Source organism: Silene latifolia, chromosome X (genome assembly GCF_048544455.1).
Source record: "Silene latifolia isolate original U9 population chromosome X, ASM4854445v1, whole genome shotgun sequence".
NCBI lineage: Eukaryota > Viridiplantae > Streptophyta > Magnoliopsida > Caryophyllales > Caryophyllaceae > Silene > Silene latifolia.
The window spans coordinates 117,218,350-117,235,309 of record NC_133537.1 but is presented as its reverse complement, the minus strand read 5'-3'; the positions used below and the strand labels follow the sequence as shown (position 1 = coordinate 117,235,309).

The window sequence follows — 16,960 nt, the reverse complement described above, 5'->3', positions numbered from 1 at the left end:
CTTCTAAACCGATCATAGGCAATATCGTGGATGTTAAGGAGAAAATTTTTGTATTCAAATTCCCTGATATGCGGGAGAAAGAGAAGGTACTTGCAGGGCAACCTTGGCATTTTGACAAATCGGTGTGGTGTTTCAATGAACCTAATGAAGACGGGAAGATGACGGACGTGACACTCCATCGACTGCCGATTTGGGCTCGCATATATAATTTGCCTATTAGTGGTCGCAGTAATGATAGCAATATTCAAAGGCTCAGTGGACAGTTGGGTACGTTTGTTGCTAAAGGGGAGGATGAGGAGGACGGGGTTGATAGGGCTATTCGAATCCGTGTTCTGCATGATGTTCGTAATCCGGTGAAATCATCAGTGGCTATTAAGATGCGAGGGGGAGATGTGGTTCGTTTTGATGTTAAATACGAGAAGCTTCCAAATTTCTGTTATGGGTGCGGGTTGATGGGCCACGGTGAAAGGGATTGTGATGAGGGTCCATATGAAGAACATGAGTTAAGGTTCGGTGACTGGCTCCGTGCTTCCCCGAGAAAAAGTTTCAGAGCTGCAGGCACGGCTCATACGAAAGCTGTTAAGAACCTGAGTGAGGTGTTTGAAGCAGAAAAGATTAGAAAGGAGGAGCTTGATATCGAAACCATGATCAATAAGCTACAAAATATTGCGGTATCCTTGCGACAAAAGAAGAATCAACAAAGGGAGGAGGAAGCGTCTGGTGCGGATGTTGTTGTGCATAAGGGTGGAGAGCAGGGAAGGGATAGGGAGGTAAGGGGGGTCTGCAAAATGGTGGAAGAGGAAGGAGGGATGGAAGAAGGGGAGGAGCGTGCGGTGGAGGAGGGGGATTTGACTAAGGGGACTGTGGAGCGAGGGAAGGGTAGCAAGGCTGGGTCAAAGTTTGGAACCTGGACGAGAATTCAGAGGGTTAACACGGCGGAGGAGGTGCAAACGTCGTTGGAGGAAAGTGTGGACTGGGTGGGGGCTAAAAGAAGGAGGAATGGGGAGGAGGAGGTTGAGGGGTGTGTGACGAAGAGGCTTCATTTCGATATGGATGTGTTTTCATCTGAGGCAGAGGTTGAGGGGACTCAACCCCGCCGGGCCCAATGAGTCTCTTGAGCCTTAACTGGAGAGGCCTGGGCAACCCGGCTGCGGTAGGCGGTTTATGTAGCTTACTCCGAAAGGAGGCCCCAAGTTTTGTTTTCTTGTGCGAGACAAAACTTTGCAGTATAGAATTGCACAAGATTAGGAGCAGGCTAGACGATTATGAGGGGTATGCGGTTGATTGTGTGGGCAAATCAGGGGGGGTTGGCGTTTTTATGGAAAAGGAAGTTTATTTGTTCTATTTCTTCTGCAACGGTGCATTATATAGATGTTGAGGTGGGAGAAGGAGAGTAGAAAGGACGGGTTACGGGTTTTTATGGGTGGTCGGCTATCCAAGACCGTCACTTGTCATGGCAGCAGTTGATGTGACCATAATTAGCGCATATTTAGTCCCCGAATTAGCCTTGTTTCCATGCTTTTTAATGCATATTTGGGTCATTTATTGTCTTTAGTTCTTTGTTTTGCATATTCTTTGAGGTTTTGTGTCCTTGGTAGGAAAGGAGTGCAAACCTTGCATTTTCATGGCAAAATGAGGCTAAATTGATTGAATTCAATGACCAAGCATCAAGGAGAGACAAGATTAGAAGGCCTTTGTACATATTATAGTAGTTGGGCAATGATGATGAAAGATCCTTGCATCCCCGAGGAAATCCCCAAGGATTTTATGAAGAAAAGGGAAGAAAAGAAGAAGAAAGCACGCTGCATGACAGTCTGTGCGGATTGCCAAGAAGACGCCCGTCCTCCACCTTCACAATCCGTGCGTCTTCTACCAATGACACCCGGGCAGCAACCCCAGAAGTCGCCCGTCTTCTCCCAAAGACGCCCGGGCAGAGACAATGGAATCCGGCCGTCCCGAGCCTAAGACGCACGGATTCCAAGACAGCGCAAATTCGTTTCTTCAAGCTTCAAGAAAGATGCCCATCCTTCAGAAAATATCGGCATTTCCCTAAGTAGGGACTTAATCTTCATTTAAGCCCCTAGTTAACCCTAATGAATTCACCTAATTTCCACTATAAATACCCCACTAGTCTAATTAGAAGAGCATGTTCTTCTTATCAATTCTTAGAGTAGTTAATATCAATCAAATCTCTCTTTTAGTTTGTAATCAACAATTAATCAAGTTTTAATACAAGTTTTATTTCCTTAATCTCTCTTTTGTTCATCCTTTATTTTGGGTAATTGAAGATTATTTGGGTTATTATTGGGAGATTGACAACCTCTCAATCAAGCATCAAGTACTTCTTTTATTCTTTGCTTTATTATTGGAATCATTTGTAGGTATAATTCTCTTAATCCCTTTTTAATTATTGTTAATTACTTTCATTTGTTCATCATGTTTCACTTTGTTGGTATGATTGACAACCTTGCTAGCATGTTCAACATGATAATGAGTGAGTAGTTCCATAGCTAGGGTTAATGGGTAATTAGGGGAAACCAACATGGGGAATGATTCATGCTTAAATTAATATGCTTTCATGGTTTATTTGCTTGCTTGTTTTGATCTCAACGCATGCACATATTATGTTTGATGAAATGCGAGCCTATGAATCCTTGCATTTTTTACCCATCACCTATCTTTTCAATGAGACTTGTAAGACATAAACCAACTCGAGTCTCATTAGACCATGCATGTTGTTGAGTAGGGAAGACTAAGTCGACTTGTAGGTGTTGTACAATCTAATCGATTCGGCTCCGGGACCCAAACTTTCCTAGGATTGTAAGATATAACCCAACTCAATCCATCACAACAATAATTGCTTGCTTATAATTTGAGAACATGTTTGTATGATCAATTCCCATGAATCCCCTATGACCCCATGACACCCTAGTGCTTTTTATCAATTGTTTACAACCCTTTCAATTCATCTTGCTTATTTACTTTCATTGCTACTTAGTTTAGTGACCTTCTACATCAACCTAAATTGTGACACCCCTAAGACACCACTAGTTTCAATAGAAATCTCATCTCAATTCCCGTCCCTTGGGATCCGACCTTTACTTACCTCTTTACTAATTGTAGAGTTGTTTGTGAAGCTATAAATTGTGTTTTGGTCTAGGTGCTCCTAACGACAAGTTACCGAAAAGATTTTAGTCCCGACCAAAAATGGCGCCGTTGCCGGGGACGGTGTTATCTTGATTTAGATTTTCTTATATTGTTATTAGTTGTGTCTTTCTTTGCCTTGGGGAAGTAAAACTCCTCAAGGTTTGTTCTTATTGTTTTCGAGTTGTTTGATATTTTGCATGTCTAGAAGGTCACAAGGTGATTTGTTACCTTTTGATCGTGAAATTGAAAGAACTTTGACAACCAATAGAAGGCTTGCTAGGAGAAATTTGAGAGGTATTAGTGAGGTTGTAGATATTCAACCAACTATTGAGTTCATCAACCCTTTTGCAAGAGAAGGTGAGGAGAACCAAACACAAAATACAACACAAAATCAACCCACAATGCCTAAGTTTTCATCACATTCCGTACTCACCGAGGAGAACCTACCCAATGATACTCCCACACCACAACATTTGATCGGAAATTTTATTGCTAAATCCGCATTTATCCAATTAGTCGAAAGGAGCCAATTTGGGGGGATGCCTAGTGAAGACCCCAACTCTCATATGGAGACCTTTTGTCGCTATTGTGATGCGATTTCTCAAACCGGTGTAACTCAAGACCAAATTCGATGGGTCTTATTTCCTTTTTCTCTAATTGGCACCGCGAAACAATGGTTGAAGGGCCTTGATAAGGCCACTCTCGGAATTGATTCTTGGAAGAAGTTGGCTCTAGCTTTCTACAAAAAATTCTACCCACCGGAAAAGACTAACATGCTAAGAGCTCATATTACGGGTTTTAAGCAAAGGGATGAAGAATCTTTGTATGAAGCTTGGGAGAGGTTCAAAGGAATTTGTCGCTCATGTCCTCACCATGGACTTAGCGAGTGGTTCTTGGTACAACAATTTTGGAACGGTCTATATGAAGATTCAAGGAACATTCTCAACATGGGATCAAATGGAATGTTCACCGAAGTTGATGACAATCAAACTTGGAACAAGATTGAGGAAATGGCGGTCCATAACTCACAATATAGTAGACCTCGCAAGGCTACTAGAGGAGGAAAGCATGAAGTGGACACCGTTACTCAATTGGGTGCTCAACTTAGTGCTCACATTGACACAATCAATTTGAAGTTTGAAAAAGCTATGGTTAGACTTGAAGAAGTCTCAAAATCACCAAAGCATCATGTTAATGCCATGACGGCATCTTCATCAATCCCAAGTGGGATATGTGAGAATTGTGGAACTTTGGGACATGACTCAAGTGAATGTAGGGGAACAAATAAACAAGTGAATTCTTTCCAAGCATACAAGAGTGGTACCCCTTTTTCCAACTATTACAATGAAAACACCAAATTCCATCCAAATCTCTCATACAAAAGCCAAAATGTTCAAAACCCTCAAACAACATACACCCCACCTCCCATGAGAAACCAAAATCAAAGACCCTTTTACAACCAAAACCAAGGTTACCAAAATCAATCTCCATACAATCAACAAAATGACCAAGGTTTTGATGTTCAAAAAGCGGTCCTTCAAATGCAAAAGAATCAACAAGAATTTTTCACTCAAATGCAAAAAGATAGTCAAGCAAAGGAAACCACCATCAACAACATCCTAGCTCACACCAAAATGTTGGAAACCCAATTGACTCAACTAGCATCTTCAAGATCACAAAGAGAAAAGGGGCAATTACCACCTCAAAGTAATCCCGCAAGACATGAAACGGTTAGTGCCATTCACTTGAGAAGTGGTACAAGGTATGAAGCACCGAAGAAGCAAGTTGAGGATGAAGTTGTGGAAGCGAGTGATAAAGAAGAAATTGTGCAAAACTCCAAAGATAGAGAATCATCAAAAGAAGAAATTTCAAAGAAAAATGAAGACAAGGTCAAGGAGAAGGAGCCCATTGTGATTAGACTTCCTTTTCCAAGTCGTCAAGCCAAGCCCAAATTTGATGACCAATTTGGAAAATTTATGGAAATTGTGAAGAATTTGGAAGTCTCAATTCCTTTCACGGAATTAATCAATCACGTACCGGCCTATGCGAAATACATGAAAGACATCCTCACAAAGAAGAAGTCGATCCGGAAGCTTGAGACTATCGCCTTCACTAAGGTGAGTAGTGCAATACTTCAAGGGAGTTCACCTCCAAAACTCAAGGATCCGAGAAGCTTCTCAATACCGTGTACCATTGGCGACACCACGATCAACAAAGCCTTATGTGATCTAGGGGCTAGTGTGAGTTTTATGCCGTACTCGGTGAGTAAAAGGTTGGGGATGGGAGAGCTTAAATGCACCAATATTACACTCCAAATGGCCGATAGATCGACGAAGACACCATTAGGGATATGGGAAGATGTTCCCGTGCGAATTGGGAAGTTTTTCATCCCGGTGGACTTTGTCATTGTTGATATGGAAGAAGATTCCAACATTCCAATCATTCTAGGAAGACCTTTCTTACACACCGCGGGTGCAGTGATTGATGTAAAACATGGAGAGCTTACTCTAGAAGTGGGAGATGAGAGTATAACTTTCAATCTTGACAAGACTATGAGAGCTCCCTGTTTGCATGAACCATGTTTTATGATCGATCATTATAGCCAGAAGGATGATAGGAAGAAGTCGGAACTCCAATGGAAGAAGAAAATTGAAGATGCTCCATTCAAAGAGCAAGTGAATTGTAACAAAGAGAGCTTGCAAAGCTCACCAAAGTCAAGCAATGAAGAAGATGGCCTCATTGGCCAAAACAAGATAATGGGAGAGTTGTCCCCATCAAATCAAGAGATTTTTAATGATCAAGTAGATGAAGTTTGTGGTCTTTGGGACGACGAGTTTGAAGGGATTTTCAATCCCTACATTGGTAATGCTATCGATCAAGACCGACAACAAGGGCAAAGATCTATTGAAGAACTTTATCACGACAATGAACAAGCTTTTGATTACTTTTTCAAGGTGTTGAGCAACATCAACAACACCTTGGACATGCCCCCTTGACATCTCATCAAGAATGAGAGTTTGGTGGAGTCCTCCCTAAACCACCATTTGTAAATATTTCTAAATCCCTAACTCGCATTTTAATTCTTAATTTGCATTTTTGTCATTTTTGGATTTTTATGCCTTGATCAAGATAATTATCATGTTTGAGAGAAGTGAGGGAGGTATTAATAATTTCAATTGATGTGTAGTGCTTTAGCTTAGTGTGGGGATAGCAATTGCCTAGGCTATTCATGCCTTAGTAGTGTCCCCATAATGAAGAACACGAGATTTTGAAGAAGAATGAAAAATGACAAGGGTTATGCAAATTAGCACGGATGGAACTGAATCTGGGTAAAAGGGGTAGAATTCGAGCGGTTTCAAGAGAATCCGCCCGTCTTCAGGCAATCCGGGCATATTGGTCAGAAGACGCCCGGCCTTCATGAGCTGAATTTTTGAAATTTTTGGACTGTTGGCAAATCCGGGCGTCCTGCAATAGAATCCGCCCGTCTTCAAAAAGTCGCTCGTCTTCACTAAAAGACGCCCGTCTTCTCTGAAAGACGCCCGTCCCGCATTTTCAAATCCGCCCGTCTTTGCTAGAATCCGCTCGTCTTTAGGCGAGAATTTCCCAACCCAGAACAGGCAGAATCCGGCCGTCCCGAAGGAAAGCCGCCCGTCTCCCCCTGCATTTCAAATTTTTCGGGTTTATTATAAACCCCATCCCACTTTCATTTCTTCATTTCTTCATTCAAAACACTACCCATAAACCCCATAACTCCAAAATCCTCATCCTCTCCATCACAAAAACAAGATTCCTCAACAACATTCACCAAAATCAAATCAAAACATCCTTTTAACAACAAATTAATCACTCCTCTTTCAACAAAAATCAAAACCAAGCACAAAATCTTCAACCTTTGAGTCGATTTTTGAATTCATAAAGGCAAAGCCTTTCATCTTTAAATCGATTTGGGTACACTAGAAATTGAAGATTTTCACTCTTTTCTTGGTTTATTCATCAATGGCAAAGATAAAGGGAGCAACAAAAGCACCAAAGGCAAAGGCACTCTCATCAAGACAAAAGAGTCTTCAAGCAAAGAAAGCATTGGCTATGGTGGTAGCTAGCCCAAACATGGAAGTGCAACAAGAACAACCTCCCTTGGAAGGAACAACATCTACTACTCCGGAAATTGACCAACTTTCGAACTATCCGGAGGTAATTTTCATTTCCAAATCCCATAGGGACACTTCTGCCAAGTTTGCTAGAAAATCATTTCTATCCACCAAGTTTATTTGTGAAGATGCCTTAGATAAGTTGGGTGTCCTTGAGCAAACTTGAGCCTTCTTTAAAGCCATGGGGTTGGAGAAATTGTTTACAACAAAAGAATTAACATACCCCTCCCTTACCTTAGAATTTTTGAGTTCTTTGAAAGTTAACAAGGTTGAGACTATGGAAACCATCGAGTTACGCCTAGCTAATGTTAGTAGGCGCATCTCCTTTGAGGAAATGGGTAAAGCTTTGGGTCTTAGTGATTCACCGAGTTATTTCAAGAATGTTGGCAAATATGACCCCGACCCTCTTTGGGAGGCGATTTCCGGAAGGAAATTTGAGAACTATCATGCTAGTCGCACTCTATTAGTCCGCCATCCGGGCATTAGAGTGTGGCACAAGGTCGTAGGAAACACCATCATTGCAAGAAAAGACACTAACCACTTTACCAACCTCGATTTTGTTCTTCTTGAGTCGGCCTTGAATATTGGAAGGGAATTCACCAAGCCTTTCAACTCTCTAAGGCTTTTGGTGGATAGATGGCTAAATGTTGATTGTGGGAAGCAAGGCACTACCGTCATTGTGATTGGAGGTCTAGTCACACTTTTGGCTAAATACTTTTATCCGAACTTCAACAAGGATAGCAAGTATGTGGCGAAAAAGGGTGGTCATCTCATTGATATTGACACTATGATAAACAAGTAAAAGTGGGTCTCTCATAACCCTCTTGACACCAATTATGGATGGCTCACTAGTGAGGCTAGATCTTTTACTTTGCCTTCGAAGATTTGTCGTTTAAGTGTCCACCGGACCAACTATCTCCTTCCCCTTTCAAAAGAGGCCGTATACATTATCCGACAACAAAAGGGTGAAATTGAAATGCCCTCCTCTTCCATTATCACACCACCCTATCCTTTCGAGTACCAAGAGTTCAAACCCGAAGGTGTTGAAGCAAGAAATGATTATATGACTCTTCTTATGCAAGAGATGCACAAGCAAGCCTTCAAGGACCGGGAAGATGCTTACTTAGCCCAATATCCACCCCTCCTTCATTTAGCTAGGCACGGACTACTTGATCCTTCATGTCCTTTGCCTAGTTGGGCGGATAGGGAAGTCTTCTTTCCGAATGCATCTAGGGTTGTTCCGGGTGACAATGAGGTTGTCGGTGATGAAGAGGTTGATGATAACATTGACGAAGAAGCTAGTGAAGAAGAAGAAGAGGATGGTGAACAAAGTGAACAACAAAGTGAAGAAGGAAGTGGTGATGAGTCCACTTCTATTGAGGAAGATGATGATAGTGATGATATGATGGAAGATTAGCAATCTTTGGAGGCTCCTACCCTCTTGAGGTTTGTCTATTTCTCTCTTTGTTTTTTTTTTCTTGATCATTGTTGGAGTAGTCCTAGCACCATAGAGGACTAACACCTCGGCCCCATTGAGGTGTTCTCATTTTATTGTTCCCACTTTTAAAAATCCAAAATGACAAAATTAGTTTCATGCAATGCATCGTGTGTGCATGAACTACACCCAACCTTAGGACATTAGCAATAATGTCTAACTCGGTTTGGGGAAGTACATACATACACAACGGGAGGTAATCTAAATTATCTTCTCCGTCATAAACAAAAACCATGCATCATGTTGTGTAGACTAGTGTAGCTTGCATTTAGTGTAGAAACCATGCATCATGTTTGCACAATTTCCCATCATTTTGGCCATTGAGGACAATGCCCATATTAGTGTGGGGATGGGGAATTCTAACTTAACTTTTATTCAAAAAATCCAAAAAAGTTGAAAAATTCCGAAAAATCATAAAAATTTGAAAATTGAAAAAACCAAAAACATGTTCATTTCCTTTGTAGTGTAGTCATGTATATATTGTATATATTGTGTTTGTTCTATCCTTGTTCACATTGATCGACTACGCCACATCCGAGACATGAGGATATTGAAGACCGCATGGTATGATCTTTCCAATCTCTTTTTTCCTCTTTATGTTAATGACTATGTGGCTTTATTTTGATTGATGCGGTATAACAATGTGAACTTAGGACTTGCATTTAGTTTATATGTCATATTAGTTGGTAGAATCACTTGCATTAGGATGTATATAATAATTGCATCATGGCATATAGTTGCATTTAGATGAAATATTTTGAAAAGTGCCTAATTGGGAACTTTGACAAGAGCAATTAAGCCATTACAAATAATTTTTCAACTTAAGACTTCGCCTACTAGAATGGATGTAAAACACCCTAGATTGTGTCATACTAGTGTCTTTCGACCCATGATCCAAAGCCTAGTCAAGGGTTTGCATGTGAGTCACCTATCCAACCCCGTGATGCGATGTGGACTTGGTTAACTTGTTTAGGTGACCTTGATTGACCTTGTGGTATGGCAACCCAAAAAATACTTTCTATCAATAAGTTTGAAGTGCTCATTTCAAAGATTTTGTATGGGGAAACGTTTTTTTGCCAAGGAAACCTCAAATGTTATGAAATGTTGAAATATTGAGAATTTTAGTTGTTTTGATGGAGGCGTACCACTTCGATGTGCTTTGGAGAGGGATCCATTGAATTGGGCCCCCACACGGTTGTGAATTCAACCGCCCAGAGACAGAGTGACTATCACCCCGAAAAGCTATTGTCTAGAGGTTAACCGGTTGTCTAATAAGCGATTGGCGAAATCAAAGGACATTAGCACGGAAGGGACAAACCCCATCTCTAATTTTTGAAATGTGAAAGTTGAATGAGGTCAATTTTTGAATGCTAGTCATATCCACCCTTGTTTACAATGATTTGAGCATTTCACTCCCAAAAAGCCTTTTTGTCAAGCCACTTTGTCGAGCTTGGGACGATCCATGACCTTTACTTTTGTAGAGAACTCGAGACTTGTCATGTCATATGCTACTAGCATCATGGGGATCATCATTCCACGCCATCCGATCGCTCTTGTCGAAAGTATTTGGAAATTGAGGACGAAAGTAGTCTAGTTTAACACCATTTGGAGGTGATTTAGTGCCATCCTCTTAGCCTTAGTGATTTGTTGAACTATTATTTGTGACGGAATATATGCTCTTAAATTTGTTCTCTTTTAGTTGACTCCGCCACTTGATGAGGAAGTGGCTATTCCTTTTGTAGACGCATCCATTATTTGATTTTGTGTGCTTAATGTATGGATGTGTCGCCATTTTGGCAAGACCCACCTTGCCTTGCAAGAAGGCATCCTACCTCATGGTTGTCTTGTTGTAAGTTGAAGGGGCGGAGTGAGACCCGTTAATTGTCTCATGTCAGCTATGTTATTAGGTTAGTTTAAATAATGGTCCTAGTCTTTGTCACCTCTTTACTCGGGACGAGCAAAGGTTCGGTTTGGGGATATTTGATGTGACCATAATTAGCGTATATTTAGTCCCCGAATTAGCCTTGTTCCCATGCTTTTTAGTGCATATTTGGGTCATTTATTGTCTTTAGTTCTTTGTTTTGCATATTCTTTGAGGTTTTGTGTCCTTGGTAGGAAAGGAGTGCAAACCTTGCATTTTCATGGCAAAATGAGGCTAAATTGATTGAATTCAATGACCAAGCATCAAGGAGAGACAAGATTAGAAGGCCTTTGTACATATTATAATAGTTGGGCAATGATGAGGAAAGATCCTTGCATCCCCGAGGAAATCCCCAAGGATTTGATGAAGAAAAGGGAAGAAAAGAAGAAGAAAGCACGCTGCATGACAATCCGTGCGGATTGCAAAGAAGATGCCCGTCCTCCACCTTCACAATCCGTGCGTCTTCTACCAAAGACGCCCGGGCAGCAACCCCATAAGTCGCCCGTCTTCTCCCAAAGACGCCCGGGCAGAGACAATGGAATCCGGCCGTCCCGAGCCTAAGACGCACGGATTCCAAGACAACGCAAATTCGTTTCTTCAAGCTTCAAGAAAGATGCCCATCCTTCAGAAAATACCGGCGTTTCCCTAAGCAGGGACTTAATCGTCATTTAAGCCCTTAGTTAACCCTAATGCATCCACCTAATTTCCACTATAAATACCCCGTTAGTCTAATTAGAAGAGGATGTTCTTCTTATCAATTCTTAGAGTAGTTAATATCAATCAAATCTCTCTTTAGTTTTGTAATCAACAATTAATCAAGTTTTAATACAAATTTTATTTCCTTAATCTCTCTTTTGTTCATCCTTTATTTTGGGTAATTGAAGATTATTTGGGTTATTATTGGGAGATTGACAACCTCTCAATCAAGCATCAAGTACTTCTTTTATTCTTTGCTTTATTATTGGAATCATTAGTAGGTATAATTCTCTTAATCCCTTTTTAATTATTGTTAATTACTTTCATTTGTTCATCATGTTTTACTTTGTTGGTATGATTGACAACCTTGCTAGCATGTTCAACATGATAATGAGTGAGTAGTTCCATAGCTAGGGTTAATGGGTAATTAGGGGAAACCAACATGGGGAATGATTCATGCTTAAATTAATATGCTTTCATGGTTTATTTGCTTGCTTGTTTTGATCTCAACTCATGCACATATTATGTTTGATGAAATGCGAGCCTATGAATCCTTGCATTTTTTACCCATCACCTATCTTTTCAATGAGACTTGTAAGACATAAACCAACTCGAGTCTCATTAGACCATGCATGTTGTTGAGTAGGGAAGACTAAGTCGACTTGTAGGTGTTGTACAATCTAATCGATTCGGCTCCGGGACCCAAACTTTCCTAGGATTGTAAGATATAACCCAACTCAATCCATCACAACAATAATTGCTTGCTTATAATTTGAGAACATGTTTGTATGATCAATTTCCATGAATCCCCTATGACCCCATGACACCCTAGTGCTTTTTATCAATTGTTTACAACCCTTTCAATTCATCTTGCTTATTTACTTTCATTGCTACTTAGTTTAGTGACCTTCTACATCAACCCAAATTGTGACACCCCTAAGACACCACTAGTTTCAATAGAAATCTCATCTCAATTCCCGTCCCTTGGGATCCGACCTTTACTTACCTCTTTACTAATTGTAGAGTTGTTTGTGAAGCTATAAATTGTGTTTTGGTCTAGGTGCTCCTAACGACAAGTTACCGAAAAGATTTTAGTCCCGACCAGCAGTTAAGGATTTTAGCTTCGTCTTCGTCATTGCCGTGGATTTGCTTGGGCGATTTTAATGAGATTTTATAGTCCATAGAAATGAAAGGGGGTTCGCGTATGCAGTGGCAAATGAATAATTTTTGGGATGCGGTAGATGAGTGTGGTTTGCGTGACCTCCCATATGAGGGGTATGAATTCACGTTTGATAATGGGCAAGGGGGTGATGTAAATAGGCAATGTCGACTAGACCGAGCTATGGTTACTGGGACATGGTCGGATAATTTTCCCTATGCCAAACTCTTTCACCTTGACCGGGAATGGTCCGACCATGCACCTATAAAGGTCCTTCTTAACGGGCGTGGGGACTCGGATGGGAGGGCTCCAAAGCGGTTTCGATTCGAACAAATATGGGTAGGACAAGACGGATGTGAAGAAGCTGTGAAGAGGGCGTGGGATTATGGGGATGTTGAGCTGATGTCCACGCTCCAACAATGTGCGAGTGAGCTGCAAAAATGGAAGGGTGTTAGCATTGGGAAAGTTATGCGAGACTTGAAGAATAAGAGGGCACGGCTAAAAACTTTGAATGAAGGAGGCAGGTCCATAAAAGAAGTCAATGTGCGACGAAAAATTGTCAAAGAAATTGCGGAATTACTTCGACAGGAGGAGTGTTTTTGGAGGCAAAGATCTAGAGCTCTCTGGCTTCGGGATGGCGATAGGAACACAAAAATTTTTCACCAAAAGGTGAGTCAGAGGAAGGAGAAAAATCATATTGCGAAGCTGGAGGATGAGCGGGGGCGAGTGATAAGTGATACGCAGGGCATGGCAGCATGTGCGGTGCGCTATTTTCGAGGCCTTTTCACATCCTCTCGGCCGGAGAACTTTGATCATTTGCTAGCAGGAATTGAGGGGAGAGTTACGAATGCGATGAATGAGGCCTTACGGGAGGAATATAGAGGGGAGGAGGTGGCTGAGGCGCTGAACCAGATGCACCCATTGAAAGCCCCTTGACTAGACGGTATGAATGGTCTTTTCTATCAAACTTACTGGCATATCGTTGGACCCGCCGTGACCCGTTGTGTGCTTAATATTCTCAATGGAGCCCCATTTCCCGAAGGTATGAATGAAACTAATATTGTTCTCATCCTGAAAAAGAAAGAGCCTGATAAGATGCAAGATTTTCGCCCTATTAGCTTCTGCAATGTCGTCTACAAATTAGTGTCAAAAGTGCTTGCGAATAGGTTGAAATTTTTTTTGGGAGATATTGTTTCGGAGAACCAAAGTGCCTTTACCCCGGGTCGGCTTATAACTGATAATATTCTTGTGCCTTTCGAACTCTTCCATTATATGAATAATTCACGAGGCAATGGTGGACACATGGCGCTTAAATTAGATATGGCCATGGCGTATGACAGGGTGGAATGGGGTTTTTTGGAGTCGGTCTTGATCAGATTGGGGCTTGATGTGAGGTGGGTTAGTCGGGTTATGGCTTGTGTCAAAACCGTTTCCTATAAGGTCTCGGTTAATGGGTTGTTGTCCGAGAGGTTTGTACCTGAAAGAGGTCTTCGCCAAGGTGATCTGTTGTCCCCGTATCTATTCATTTTATGTGCGGAAGTGTTGTCGAGTTTATTAAGGCGGAATGTAGAGAGGGGGTACTTAAGGGGATCCGTGTTTCTCCACATTCTCCGGCTGTTTCACATCTGTTTTTTGCAGACGATAGTATTATTTTTACGAGGGCAAATGAGTCGGAAGCGGGGATAGTGCGTGATACGCTTCGGGAGTATGACATGGCTTCTGGGCAGCAGGTGAACCTCGACAAAACTACCATATCTTTCGGTCGGGGTACTTCTTTGGCACGGAGGCAAGGGGTTCTGGGCGTGTTGAATGTGAGGGAGGTGCAAGAGCAGGACCGTTATCTAGGCCTGCCAACGGTTATTGGGAGGTCGAAACAGGTGCTCTCTAGGCTGATTTGGGACAAGATAAGTAAGCGGTTACAAGGATGGCGGGGTAAGCTACTCAGTAAGGCGGGGAAGGAGATACTCATAAAGGCCATTGGCCAAGCAGTTCCAACCTTTGCGATGAGTGTGTTCAAGCTACCTGTTAATTTTTGTAACGAGCTTCGGTCCCTTGTCTCGCGGTTTTCATGGGGTACGGAGAATGGGAAGAGGAAGATTCCTTGGGTGGCATGGAGTAAGATGTGTCGGGCTAAAAGCCAGGGTGGCATGGGCTTTCGTGATTTCGAGAAGTTTAATTTGGCCTTACTCGGGAAGCAGGCGTGGAGATTGATGACGGAGGATAGCTGTCTGATGGTTCGGGTTCTAAAAGGGAAGTATTTCCATGATAAGGATTTTATGGAGGACGAGCTTGGTGCGAAACCCAGCTATACTTGGCGGGAATATGGGAGGCTAGGGAGGTGGTGCGGCTAGGGGCGAGAAAGAGAATCGGGAATGGGTTGAACACGAGTGTTTGGTGTGATCCGTGTGTCCCTGGAACGAGCTCGATGAAGATTATTTCACCACGAGGAATGGCGAGCGAGGATATGAAAGTGGCTGACCTCTTTGATGAAGTCGGGCATGGTTGGGACGAGGACAAGGTAAACCACTTTTTCCTTCCTTTTGAAAGTTCTCGTGTCTTACAAATCAGCCTTAGCGACTCTAGACCGACTGATGATTGGTGTTGGGAACCGGATAAGTACGGGGAATATACGGTGACGTCGGCCTATAGGCTTCTTATGGAGGAATGTCACAAGGAGGAGTCGGGTTAATCACACTACGCGCAAGAGAAATGGCTTTGAGGCAAAATTTGGAAATCTCCAGTTCTACCTCGAGTCAAAGTGTTCTTCTGGCAGCTTTGCAACGATGCCATAGCTACTCGGAAGAATATAGCAGCCCGTATGGAATTGACGGATAACACTTGCCCTCGATGCTCAAATTGCGTGGAGACTTGTCTCCATGTGGTTCGGGATTGTGGGTGGGTGGAAGGGATATGGGAGGGTTTGGGGTTGGATGTACTTCCTGAGGCGGGTGGTGGGAGGGTGAGGGAGTGGGCAGAGGAGGTTCTGTGAGGCATGGATGCGAGAGAGTGCGGTCTTTTTCTGACTGGATGTTGGGCCATCTGGGAAAAGCGGAACAAGGTGTTGTTCGATGGTGGTGAATGGCATGGTGAAGAGGTGGTGCGGAGGACGAGGGAGCTCATGTGGGAGGTGGAGGGAGTGACGGGTGGTGGTGTGAACAGTACGGAAGAACAAATGGTGGCCGAAGGGGGGAGTCGTTGGGAAAGACCGAGGGAGGGGTGGCACAAGATCAACGTCGATGCGGGTGTAGCCGAAGGGATGAGAACGGGGCTGGGGATGGTGTGTCGAGATGAAGCGGGTAGCGTGCTATGGGGAGTGGCTGTGCAGGAGAGGAGGACCGTCTCACCAGAGATAGCTGAAGCATTGGCGGTGTTACAAGGATTAAAGGAGGCCAAAGCTGCTGGAATTCCGTTAGTTGTGATTGAGAGCGATTGCCGAGGAGTGATCGAGGATCTTAAGAGCCGTCGATCAGGGAGGAGCGAGATTTCTTTAATTTACAAGGATATTTTGAGTTTTTGTAATTTCTTTGATTCTGTTTCTTTTACCTTTGTTCGTAGGAATTTTAATAGAGTGGCTCATGGACTTGCTCATACGAGACCATGGGTTGCTGGTAGGCGTAGTTGGCAAACGGGCTTTCCGGACTGGTTGTTATCTTTGGCTTGTGATGATTTAATAGTAAGGAATTAACCCTTACGGGTTTTTATCAAAAAAAAAAAATACAAAACAGCAGGTGATCTAACAGTAAGGGAACAAAGGTGAGAGGCTACGATTGGTACGTACTATTATATTCAAATTCATGATGGATTGTAATGTGAAAACCGTATATATAGACACACAAATAGACATTGTGTCCTACTCAAATAGAACTTGTATAGTTGTTTTAAATAAGAAAATTAACTGAGTAAAATACATCCTATTCTATTGTCTCCCAGATTCCACTTGACGTCAAGATTATAGTCAAAGTGAAACCCATACTCTATGCTCTTTTTTGTTAGGAATTATCACAACTTTAGATAGTTCGTCATAGCTGGACTCTCTGTAATCGCTCGAAAAATGCTTCCTTTATTAATATTGATAGATAGATATAGATTACCATGATACCATAAACCATCCTAATGTTGTCATTAGTTTCATATAATACCCTCTATGTACGTACGTCACCTAGCATATGATTTTTTTGTCATCAATTTTAATTTAGTGCATTGTTGTGTTATCAGCTTTTAATTTATTTGTTTTATATGCAGGAATGCAGGATTTCAAGATATAAATGGACGAGAGGGCAGTGATAATATTTTATAAGGTGATAAATTCAAAGTATTCTATTAAATGGATGAAATGTCATGGTTTTTTTACCACTCTATTTCCTTATAATATTTTTCTAATTGTGAAGGTAAGG

The 16,960-nt window shown here is 42.0% G+C and overlaps 1 protein-coding gene and 1 non-coding gene across 2 annotated transcripts; one reads left to right on the top strand and one right to left on the bottom strand.

Moving 5' to 3' along the window:
• Window positions 1-3,920: 3,920 nt before the first annotated feature.
• Window positions 3,921-4,027, bottom strand: LOC141624443 (small nucleolar RNA R71). The gene has a single exon (XR_012534250.1). It is a non-coding gene; the product is annotated as a small nucleolar RNA R71 (small nucleolar RNA).
• Window positions 4,028-12,593: 8,566 nt separating this feature from the next.
• Window positions 12,594-13,502, top strand: LOC141618180 (uncharacterized). The gene has a single exon (XM_074435286.1). It carries the CDS (start codon window positions 12,594-12,596, stop codon window positions 13,500-13,502), a length of 909 nt encoding a protein of 302 aa, XP_074291387.1.
• Window positions 13,503-16,960: the final 3,458 nt, after the last annotated feature.

What these genes read in the sequence shown, in the direction of transcription:
- LOC141618180 (XM_074435286.1), top strand. Translation starts at nt 12,594, where the DNA reads ATGAAAGGGGGTTCGCGTATGCAGTGGCAAATGAATAATTTTTGGGAT.